The sequence below is a fragment of the Balaenoptera borealis genome (genome assembly GCF_965194805.1).
Source record: "Balaenoptera borealis genome assembly, chromosome: 13".
NCBI classification, from domain to species: Eukaryota; Metazoa; Chordata; class Mammalia; order Artiodactyla; family Balaenopteridae; genus Balaenoptera; species Balaenoptera borealis.
In genome coordinates, this window is record NC_138870.1 from 6082775 (window position 1) to 6095116 (window position 12342).

The 12342-nt window shown below is 43.0% G+C and overlaps 1 protein-coding gene and 1 long non-coding RNA gene across 9 annotated transcripts in view; one reads left to right on the forward strand and one right to left on the reverse strand.

Moving 5' to 3' along the window:
• ANO2 (anoctamin 2) overlaps positions 1-12342 on the reverse strand; it is a 350657-nt gene that overhangs the window by 47101 nt on the left and 291214 nt on the right. For all 8 annotated transcript variants that reach the window (XM_082349769.1, XM_082349772.1, XM_082349775.1 and 5 more), the window contains 2 exons: positions 11211-11268; positions 10833-10933 (listed from right to left, as the gene is read on the reverse strand). In XM_082349769.1, the coding sequence (XP_082205895.1) occupies positions 10833-10933; positions 11211-11268 (159 nt within the window). The remainder of the gene's footprint in view (positions 1-10832; positions 10934-11210; positions 11269-12342) is intronic.
• The window catches only part of LOC309609022, a 447877-nt gene continuing 442434 nt past the window's right edge, over positions 6900-12342 (forward strand). Inside the window, exon 1 of the long non-coding RNA XR_014233205.1 lies at positions 6900-10519. This is a non-coding gene — a long non-coding RNA (uncharacterized lncRNA). The remainder of the gene's footprint in view (positions 10520-12342) is intronic.

Sequence of the window (12342 nt, forward strand, 5' to 3'; positions counted from 1 at the left end):
TTCTTAACCACTGAGCCACGAGGGAAGTCCGGGAAACTGTTTCTTTAAACAAAATAATGGCAGATCAACTTGTTACATGACAGCCTTCTTTCAAGGCATAGACGCAGCCCCCTGCTTTCGAAGCTTTCTTTGACTGCTCCAAAATGCCTGATCTTTACTTGTCTGAATTCTGACAGAGAGAGAACACCCAGTCACATGCAGTCTATTTTGTCTCCCAAACTAAAAAAACTAATCTCTGAGGAGATAAGGACCATTTCATATATACTTTTCTGTATTTAGTTGCATACAGATCTTGTGTATAAGTTAAAGAAAAAGAAACAGAGAGCCTTGTGTTACGGACTGAATGTCTGTGTCCCCTCTAGAATCCATATGTCCTACCTACCAATGTGATGGTATTAGGAGGTGGGAACTTTGAGAGGTAATTATGTTTAGATGAGGCCATGAGGGTGGGGCTTCCACAATGGTATTGGTGCCCTTATAAGAAGAGGGCACCACCAATGTTCATAGGGCACCTAAATGTCCATCAACAGATGAATGGATAAAGAAGATATGGCACATATATACAATGGAATATTACTTAGTCATTAAAAAGAATGAAATAATGCCATTTGCAGCAACATGGATGGACCTAGAGGTTATCACACTAAGTGAAATAAGTCAGGCAAAGAAAGATAAATATCATATGATATCGTTTGTATGCATAATCTAAAAAAATGATACAAATGAACTAATTTACAAAACAGAAACAGACTCACAGACTTAGAAAACAAACTTATGGTTACCAAAGGGGAAAGGTGGAGGGGGGGATAAATTAGGAGTTTGGGATTAACATATACACACTACTTTATATAAAACAGATAATCAACAAGGACCTGCTGTAGAGTACAGGGAACTCTACTCAATACTCTGTAATAACCTATATGGGAAAAGAATCTGAAAAAGAATAGATACTATATATGTATATGTATAACTGAATCACTTTGCTGTATACCTGAAACTAACACAATATTGTAGATCAACTATAGTCCAGTATAAAATAAAAATAAAAAAAAAAAAAGAAGAGGGCACCAGAGCTCTCTCTCCACATATACACAGAGCCTGGGTCACATGAGCGTACAGGGAGATGGTGGTCTTCATCAGGACCAAACCAGCTGGCTCCATAATCTTCAACTTCATGGCCTCCAGAACTGTGAAAAATAAGCTACCCAGTCGACGCTATTGTGTTACAGCAACTCAAGCTGATGAAGACAGCTGGGAAGGCTCAGACTGCAGTTTTTGTGGGTATAGCTCTGTGGTATCCAATTCTCATTTTTTAATACCTGAGCCATATGAGCCAAGAGATGAAGGCAGTGGTATTCCCTGCAAGCCCTCCTGCAGTCTGGACAGTGTTATTCCTGGTTATGTAGCTCAGGGCCTGGCTCTCTAGCCCTTATAGAATATTCTGTTGGTCACTTATTGTTCTCAAATTCCTTTGCTGCTTAAACTAGCCAGAGTGGACTCCAAGGTCTGCAATTAAGAACTCAGGCCAATGACATGGACAAATGCAGCTGGAAATAAAGGGATTAAACCAGTTTCTTTATTGCAGGATTTCTCAGAACCATTAAAATAACGTGCTTAGTAAATCTCCAAAAGGGAGATAGAGTGTGTGGCAGTATCTTCACCTAACCCTGTGGGGACTGTCTGACGACTGCATCCCAGGACGGATAATCTTGCAAGAAGTTTGCAAAGAACTCTGAGTCTGGTACAAACTGTCCATTCAGTCCTCCTAAACAGAACTGGCCCAGCCTATAAGAGTTACCCCTGATCCTCTCTGTCATTCCCTGGCTCTCTGATGCCAGGCTAGCTGAAAACACCCCCTGAAACAGATTTCTTTTTTTTTACAATTAAAAAAGCAATAGAAACAAAAGACAGAGGGGGCCACATTTTCCTTTGACCTGAAGGTAGATTTTCACCTGTTTCATCCTCTTCTTTTGGGTCCAGTGCTCATGAGTCAGCATTTATTTTCATGACTATCTCAGTGCAAAACCTAATGAAAGGGAGGACCTTCAAGATGGCAGAGGAGTAAGACGTGGAGATCACCTTCCTCCTCACAAATACATCAAAAATACACCTACATGTGGAACAACTCCTACAGAACACCTACTGAACGCTGGCAGAAGACCTCAGACTTCCCAAAAGGCAAGAAACTCCCCATGTACCTGGGTAGGGCAAAAGAAAAAAGAAAAAACAGAGACAAAAGAATAGGGATGGGACCTGCACCAGTGGGAGGGAGCTGTAAAGGAGGAAAGGTTTCCACACACTAGGAAGCCCCTTCGCAGGCGGAGACTGCGGGTGGCGGGGGGTAAGCTTCGGAGCCACGGAGGAGAGCGCAGCCGCAGGGGGGCGGAGGGCAAAGCGGAGAGATTCCCACACAGAGGATTGGTGCCCACCAGCTCTCACCAGCCTGAGAGGCTTGTCTGCTCCCCCGCCAGGGCGGGCAGGGGCTGGGAGCTGAGGCTCGGGCTTCGGAGGTCAGATCCCAGGGAGAGGACTGGGGTTGGCTGCGTGAACACAGCCTGAAGGGGGCTAGTGTGCCACAGCTAGCCGGGAGGGAGTCTGGGAAAAGGTCTGGAGCTGCCGAAGAGGCAAGAGACCACTGTTTTGGGGTGCACGAGGAGAGGGGATTCAGAACACCGCCTAAACGACTTCCAGAGACGGGCACGAGACGCGGCGATCAGCGCAGACACCAGAGAGGGGCATGAGACGCTAAGGCTGCTGCTGCCACCACCAAGAAGCCTGTGAGTGAGCACAGGTCACTATCCACACCGCCCCTCCCGGGAGCCTGTGCAGCCCGCCACTGCCAGGGTCCCGTGATCCAGGGACAACTTCCCCAAGAGAACACACGGCACACCTCAGGCTGGTGCCACGTCACGCTGGCCTCTGCTGCCGCAGGCTCGCCCCGCATCCGTACCCCTCCCTCCCCCCGGCCTGAGTGAGCCAGAGTCCCCTAATCAGCCGCTCCTTTAACCCCCTCCTGCCCGGGCAAAGAACAGATGCCAGAGGGTGACCAATATGCAGAGGCAGGTCCAAATCCAAAGCTGAACCCCAGGAGCTGTGTGAACGAAGAGAAAGGGAAATTTCTCCCAGCAGCCTCAGGAGCAGCGGATTAAATCTCCACAGTCACCTTGATGTACCATGCATCTGTGGAATACCTGAGTAGACAATGAATCATTCCAAAACTGAGGCGGTGGACTTTGGGAGCAACTGTAGACTTGGGGTTTGCTGAATGCGACTGACTAGTTCCTGATTTATACGTATATCTTAGTTTAGTATTTAGAGTTTATTATCATTGGTAGATTTGTCTATTGATTTTGTTGCTCTCTTCCTTTTTATATATATATATATTTTTTCCCCTTTTTCGCTTTTTGTGTGTATGTGTATGCTTCTTTGTGTGATTTTGTCTGTATAGGTCTGCTTTTACCATTTGTCCTAGAGTTCTGTCTGTCCGTTTTTTTGTTTAGTATAGTTTTTAGCACTTGTTATCATTGGTGCATTTGTTTATTGGTTTGGTTGCTCTCTTTTTTTTAAAATTACTTTTATTTTTTTAATTTTAATAATATTTTTAAAATTTTTTATTTTAATAACTATATTTTATTTTATTTTCTTTCTTTCTTTCTTTTGTTTTTTTCTTTTCTCCCTTTTCTTCTGAGCTGTGTGGCTGACAGGGTCTTGGTGCTCTGGCTGGGTGTCAGGCCTGAGCCTCTGAGGTGAGAGAGCCAAGTTCAGGACATTGCTCCACCAGAGACCTCCCAGCCCCTTGTAATATCAATTGGCGAGAGCTCTCCCAGAGATCTCCATCTCAACGCTAAGACCTAGCTCCACTCAACGACCAGCAAGCTACAGTACTGGACACTCCATGCCAAACAACTAGCAAGACAGGAACACAGCCCCAACCACTAGAAGAGAGGTTGCCTAAAATCATAATAAGTTCATAGACACCCCAAAACACACCACTGGATGTGGTCCTGCCCACCAGAAAGACAAGATCCAGCTTCATCCACCAGAACACAGGCACCAGTCCCCTCCACCAGGAAGCCTACACAACCCACTGAACCAACCTTACTCACTGGGGGCAGACACCAAAAACAACAGGAACTAAAAACCTGCAGCCTGTGAAAAGGAGACCCCAAACACAGTAAGTTAAGCAAAATGAGAAGACAGAAATACACAGCAGATGAAGCAAGGCAAAAACCCACCAGACCAAACAAATGAAGAGGAAATAGGCAGTCTACCTGAAAAAGAATTCAGAGTAATGATAGTAAAGATGATCCAAAATCTTGGAAATAGAATGGAGAAAATACAAGAAACATTTAACAAGGACCTAGAAGAACTAAAGAGTAAACAAACAATGATGAATAGCACAATAAATGAAATTAAAAATTCTCTAGAAGGAATCAAGAGCAGAATAACTGAGGCAGACGAACGGATAAGTGACTTGGAAGATAAAATAGTGGAAATAACTACCGCAGAGCAGAACAAAGATAAAAGAATGAAAAGAATTGAGGACAGTGTCCGAGACCTCTGGGACAATATTAAATGCACCAACATTCGAATTATAGGGGTCCCAGAAGAAGAAGAGAAAAAGAAAGGGACTGAGAAAATATTTGAAGAGATTATAGTTGAAAACTTCCCTAATATGGGAAAGGAAATAGTCAAGTCCAGGAAGCTCAGAGAGTCCCATACAGGATAAATCCAAGGAGAAACACGCCAAGACATATATTAATCAAACTATCAAAAATTAAATACAAAGAAAAAATATTAAAAGCAGCAAGGGAAAAACAACAAATAACATCCAAGGGAATCCACATAAGGTTAACAGCTGATTTTTCAGCAGAAACTCTGCAATCCAGAAGGGTGTGGCAGGACATATTTAAAGTGATGAAAGGGAAAAACCTACAACAAAGATTACTCTACCCAGCAAGGATCTCATTCAGATTCCATGGAGAAATTAAAATCTTTACAGACAAGCAAAAGCTAAGAGAATTCAGCACCACCAAACCAGCTTTACGGCAAATGCTAAAGGAACTTCTCTAGGCAGGAAACACAAGAGAAGGAAAAGACCTACAATAACAAACCCAAAACAATTAAGAAAATGGTAATAGGAACATACATATCGATAATTGCCTTAAATGTAAATGGATTAAATGCTCCAAACAAAGGACACAGACTAGCTGAATGGGTACAAAAACAAGACCCGTACATATGCTGTCTACAAGAGACCCACTTCAGACCTAAGGACATGCACAGACTGAAAGTGAGGGGATGGAAAAAGATATTCCATGCAAATGGAAATCAAAACAAAGCTGGAGTAGCAATTCTCATATCAGACAGAATAGACTTTGAAATAAAGACTATTACAAGAGACAAAGAAGGACACTACATAATGATCAAGGGATCAATCCAAGAAGAAGATATAACAATTGTAAATATTTATGCACCCAACATGGTAGCACCTCAATACATAAGGCAAATGCTAACAGCCATAAAAGGGGAAATCAACAGTAACACAGTCATAGTAGGGGACTTCAACACCCCACTTTCACCAATGGACAGATCATCCAAAATGAAAATAAATAAGTAAATACAAGCTTTAAATGACACATTAAACAAGATGGACTTAATTGATATTTACAGGACATTCCATCCAAAAACATTCTTCTCAAGTGCTCATGGAACATTCTCCAGGATACATCATATCTTGGGTCACAAATCAAGCCTTGGTAAATTTAAGAAAATTGAAATCGTATCAAGTATCTTTTCCAACCTCAACGCTGTGAGACTAGATATCAATTACAGGAAAAAACTGTAAAAAAATACAAACACTTGGAGGCTAAACAATATGATACTAAATAACCAAGAGATCACTGAAGAAATCAAAGAGGAAATCCAAAAATACCTAGAAACAAATGACAATGAAAACACGACGACCCAAAACCTATGGGATGCAGCAAAAGCAGTTCTAAGAGGGAAGTTTATAGCAATACAATCCTACCTCAAGAAACAAGAAACATCTCAAATAAACAACCTAACCTTACACCTAAAGCAATTAGAGAAAGAAGAACAAAAAACCCCCAAAGTTAGCAGAAGGAAAGAAATCATAAAGATCAGATCAGAAATAAAGGAAGAAGAAATGAAGGAAACAATAGCAAAGATCAATAAAACTAAAAGCTGGTTCTTTGAGAAGATAAACAAAATTGATAAACCATTAGCCAGACTCATCAAGAAAAAAAGGGAGAAGACTCAAATCAACAGAATTAGAAATGAAAAAGGAGAAGTAACACCTGACACTGCAGAAATACAAAGGATCATGAGAGAGTACTACAAGCAACTATACGCCAATAAAATGGACAACCTGGAAGAAATGGACAAATTCTTAGGAAAGCACAGCCTTCTGAGACTGAACCAGAAAAAAATAGAAAATATAAACAGACCAATCACAAGCACTGAAATTGAAACTGTGATTAAAAATCTTCCAACAAACAAAAGCCCAGGACCAGACGGATTCATAGGCGAATTCTATCAAACATTTAGAGAAGAGCTAACATCTATCCTTCTCAAACTCTTCCAAAATATAGCAGAGGGAGGAACACTCCCAAACTCATTCTACGAGGCCACCATCACTGTGATACCAAAACCAGACAAAGATGTCACAAAAAAAGAAAATTACAGGCCAATCTCTCTCATGAACACAGATGCAAAAATGCTCAACAAAATACTAGCAGACAGAATCCAACAGCACATTAAAAGAATCATACACCATGTTAAAGTGAGGTTTATCTGAGGAATGCAAAGATTCTTCAATATACACAAATCAATGTGATACACCATATTGACAAATTGAATGATAAAAACCATATGATCATCTCAGTAGATGCAGAAAAAGCTTTTGACAAAATTCAACACCCATTTATGATAAAAACCCTCCAGAAAGCAGGCATAGAGGGAACTTACCTCAACATAATAAAGGCCATATATGACAAACACACAGCCAACATCGTTCTCAATGGTGAAAAACTGAAACCATTTCCACTAAGATCAGGAACAAGACAAGGTTGCCCACTCTCACCGCTGTTATTCAACATACTTTTGGAAGTTTTAGCCACAGCAATCAGAGAAGAAAAAGAAATAAAAGGAATCCAAATTGGAAAAGAAGAAGTAAAACTGTCATTGTTTGCAGATGACATGATACTATACACAGAGAATCCTAAAGATGCTACCAGAAAACTACTAGAGCTAATCAATGAATTTGGTAGACTAGCAGGATACAAAATTAATGCACAGAAATCTCTTGCATTCCTATACACTAATGATGAAAAATCTGAAAGAGAAATTAAGGAAACACTCCCATTTCCCACTGCAACAAAAAGAATAAAATACCTAGGAATAAACCTACCTAAGGAGACAAAAGACCTGTATGCAGAAAACTATAAAACACTGATGAAAGAAATTAAAGATGATACAAACAGATGGAGAGATATACCATGTTCTTGAATTGGAAGAATCAACATTGTGAAAATGACTGTACTACCCAAAGCAATCTACGGATTGAATGCAATCCCTATCAAACTTCCAAAGGCATTTTTCACAGAACTAGAACAAAAAAATCTCACAATTTGTATGGAAACACAAAAGACCCCGAATAGCCAAAGCAATATTGGGAAAGAAAAACAGAGCTGGAGGAATCAGGCTCCCTGACTTCAGACTATACCAGAAAGCTACAGTAATCAAGACAGCATGGCACTGGCACAAAAACAGAAATATAGATCAATGGAACAGGATACAAAGCCCAGAGATAAACCCACGCACATATGGCCACCTTATCTTTGATAAAGGAGGCAAGAATATACAATGGAGAAAAGACAGCCTCTTCAATAAATGGTGCTGGGAAAACTGGACAGCTACATGTAAAAGAATGAAATTAGAATACTCCCTAACACCATACACAAAAATAAACTCAAAATGGATTAAAGACCTAAATGGAAGGCCAGACACTATAAAACTCTTAGAGGAGAACACAGGCAGAACACTATGACATAAATCACAGCAAGATGCTTTTTGATCAACCTCCTAGAGAAAGGGAAATAAAAACAAAAATAAACAAATGGGACCTAATGAAACTTAAAACCTTTTGCACAGCAAAGGAAACCATAAACAAGATGAAAAGACAACCCTCCGAATTGGAGAAAATATTTGCAAATGAAGCAGCTGACAAAGAATTAATCTCCAAAATATACAAGCAGCTCATGCAGCTCTATACCACAGAAAAAAACAACCCAATCCAAAAACGGGCAGAAGACCTAAATAGACATTTCTACAAAGAAAACATACAGATGGCCAACAAATACAGGAAAAGATGCTCAACATCACTAATCATTAGAGAAATGTAAATCAAAACTACAATGAGGTATCACCTCACATGGGTCAGAATGGCCATCATCAAAAAATCTACAAACAATAAATGCTGGAGAGGGTGTGGAGAAAAGGGAACCCTCTTGCACTGTTGGTGGGAATGTAAATTGATACAGCCACTATGGAGAACAGTATGGAGGTTCCTCAAAAAACTAAAAGTAGAACTACCATACGACCCAGCCATCCCACTACTGGGCATATACCCTGAGAAAACCATAATTCAAAAAGAGTCATGTACCACAATGTTCACTGCAGCTCTATTCACAATAGTCAGGACATGGAAGCAACCTAAGTGTCCATCGACAGATGAATGGCTAAAGAAGATGTGGCACATATATAGAATGGAATATTACTCAGCCATAAAAAGAAACGAAATTGAGTTATTTGTAGTGAGGTGGATGGACCTAGAGTCTGTCATACAGAGTGAAGTCAGAAAGAGAAAAACAAATACCGTATGCTAACACATATATATGGAATCTAAAAAAAAATTGTTCTGAAGAATCTAGGGGTATAGGACAGGAATAAAGATGCAGACGTAGAGAATGGACTTGAGGACATGGGGAGGGGGAAGGGTAAGCTGGGATGAAGTGAGAGAGTGTCATGGACATATATACACTAGCAAATGTAAAATAGACAGCTAGTGGGAAGCAGCCGTACAGCACAGGGAGATCAGCTCGGTGCTGTGTGACCACCTAGAGGGGTGGGATTGGTAGGGCGGGAGCAAGATGCAAGAGGGAGGGGATATGGGGATATATGTATACGTATAGTTGATTCACTTTGTGATACAGCAGAAACTAACACTCCATTGTAAAGCAATTTATACTCCAATAAAGATGTTAAAAAAAAACAAACAACCTAATGAAAGAAGTCCTTCTAAAGAAACCATGTGGGAGGGGAGGGGAGACACTCAACACGAAACTCCATTCTGTTTCACCAGCTATGTATCCTTCCCCTCCCAAGATCATATATTCCACAGTTCCTTAGAGATTTTTCTAAATGACTACATTGTGTTTCAATCTTTCCCATTCATCCTCCACTCCTCTTTTACTTGTTCACTGGGAGTGAAATGGAGCAGGACCCTATGTTCCCTGCCCCCCATGTCCTCAGCCTGCTTTTGACTGTGGAAAAACTTTAGCCAAAGAATAAGTTTAATCAGAGAAGTGAGAAAATGCAGAAACAAAGCGAAACAGTCAAAGGAGGACAAGTAATAACAATTTAGTCATTAAGCAAAGTCAAGGACCTTTAGTTCCTTCTTAAGGGCTACAGATAATATTCTGAGCCATATCCTGTGAGCTGTCTTATAGACACTGAAACCTCCACCAGATGGAAGAAGTTAAGTGCATGATGACCAGACTGTAGCCATGACATAAGCTGCCACAATTCCGAGAACTGGCCTCAAGGAAATGGGAGCAAACCAACCCTGGAACTGAAGATTAAGTGTACCTAAAACAATCAAGATGACACTGGTCAGACCACCAATGACCAATTTCAAGAATACTGCCAGAGCTGACTGTGCTGTTTCTGCATTAGCCCCCTCCCTCAACCTATAAAAGCTCTTGCCCACTGGTTGTAGGAGCGGGGTGTTTCGGCCTTTGGACAGGTGTCCGCCCTCCCCCCCAATCCCGGTTGCTGGCATCCAAAACAAAGCAAACTCTCCTTTCCACCAACCTTGCCTCTTTATTGGCTTTCGAGCGGCGAGCAGCTGGACCCCACTTTCGGTTACAGGAGGACACAGCATTAAAAGTAGGATGGGGCTTCCCTGGTGGTGCAGTGGTTAAGAATCCACCTGCCGATGCAGGGGACACGGGTTCGAGCCCTGGTCCCGGAAGATCCCACACGCCGTGGAGCAACTGAGCCTGTGCACCACAACTACTGAGCCTGCACTCTAGAGCCTACGAGCCACAACTACTGAGCCCACGTGCCACAACTACTGAAGCCCGTGCGCCTAGAGCCCGTGCTCCGCAACAAGAGAAGCCACCGTAATGAGAAGCCCGTGCACCGCAACGAAGAGTAGCCCCCGCTCGCCGCAACTAGAGAAAGCTCGCGTGCAGCAACGAAGACCAAAAATAAAGTAAATAAATTTTTTTAAAAAGTATGATGCACTTTGAGGTCAGAGGTACCTGATTCCCAGCTCTGTCACTTTCTGTTACGGGCACTTAAGCAAGTGCTTAATCCTTCTGAGCCTCAAACATCCCGAACTGGATTGGCAGACAAGACTTGTGGGAGGTGCCCTACCTCAGGGGGAAGTTACTGGTGAGTGGACAGAGGAGTAGAGAGTCCATCTGTCTTAGAAGAGGAGAGACCACGAGATCCTGCTGGAAGTCTGGCACTGCCGGGCTCAGCCCTGGCGGCAAGGAGAGGGGTAAGCAGAGTTCATTACTCACGGGACTCCAATCTCGAAGATGTTGTTCTGGATCAGCTGCTTCCCCAACATGATGATGCTGAGCTGAATGCACAGCTCCATGAGGCAGCCCCCAGGGGCGCACTGCAGGGGGGAGAGGAAGGGAGGGGCGGTCAGAGCAGGCGCAGCTCAGAGAGGCATGGGCGTGAGCTAAGCCAGCCTCCGGAGGCGGTAAGGATTGGGGCGGGGCGGGGCGGTAAGGATTGGGGCGGGGCGGTAAGGATTGGGGCGGGGCGGTAAGGATTGGGGCGGGGCGGGGCGGGGCGGGGCGGGGCGGGGCGGGGCGGGGCGGGGCCGGGCCGGAGGGGCACCTACAAACCACTAGCCTAGCCGGGCATGAAACACCAGTGGCTCTACTTGCCTCTTCCATGCGGTAACCGTCAAACACATAAACGTAGCTTCCAGGTCTGCCCACAAACCTGAAACGGAGAAGTGTGGGAAGAGTTAGGGGAAGAGAGAGGAAGTCAGGACTGCCTGAGGGCGTGTCTTCCGAGGGGACCAGCCACTGCCCAATGTTGTTCTGGAAAGGACTGGCCAGGGTGGGTGCTCATCACCCGGGAAGGAGTTCATACCTGTTATCAGCTAACAGTCACCCGTAACACACAGGGTTCACCTCTTGTTTTTTTGTTTTTATTGGACTATAGTTGATTTACAATGTTGCGTTAGTTTTTGCTGTACAACAAAGTGAATCAGTTATGCATATACGTATATCCACTCTTTTTTAGATTCTATTCCCATATAGGCCATTACAGAGTATTGAGTAGAGTTCCCTGTGCTATACAGTAGGTCCTTATTAGTTATCTATTTTATATATAGTAGTGTGTATGTGTCAGTTCCAATCTTCAATGTATTCCTCCCTGCCCCTTACCCCCCGGTAACCATAAGTTTATTTTCTACATCTGTAACTCTATTTCTGTTCTGTAGATAAGTTCATTCGTAGCTCTTAACCTGGTCAAATTCCAAGGGTAGGCGATTGAGGCTGGGTCTGGAGTGGGGCTGGGGCACTCGTGTGTGCGTGTGTGTGTGTGTGTGTGTGTGTGTGATCATTTCAGAGCCTAAACACAACGAAGTCTGGATTGTCTCTAAGTGCACTGTCCTGCACCACCTTCCCTCAGCTCGTTTCAAGAATCGAGTTCTGACTGCAATTCCTCCACGAGCGCTTCTGATTTCCCAGGAAATGAAGGCCAAGATGGACTAAAGTTGCAAGTGGAGATTCCTGGGACCAGAAAAGAAAAATCCAGACCTCTTACTGAAAATACTTAGAGGAATGGAAGAAGCCTGCCTCATTCCTCTTCTAAGACCTAAGGGTCTATTTTATTGGGGGATAAGAAGATTGAGCAGATGGGGGAGGCAGAGAGGTACCAGCCAACCATGGAACCAGACAGGTCATCAGAAGAGTCCCACTTCCTTGAAATGTCATCCCCTCACCCATCTATTGAAATCCTACTCATCCATTTGAGGCTCAGCTTGACTTTCATCCTTGGTGAGGTCTC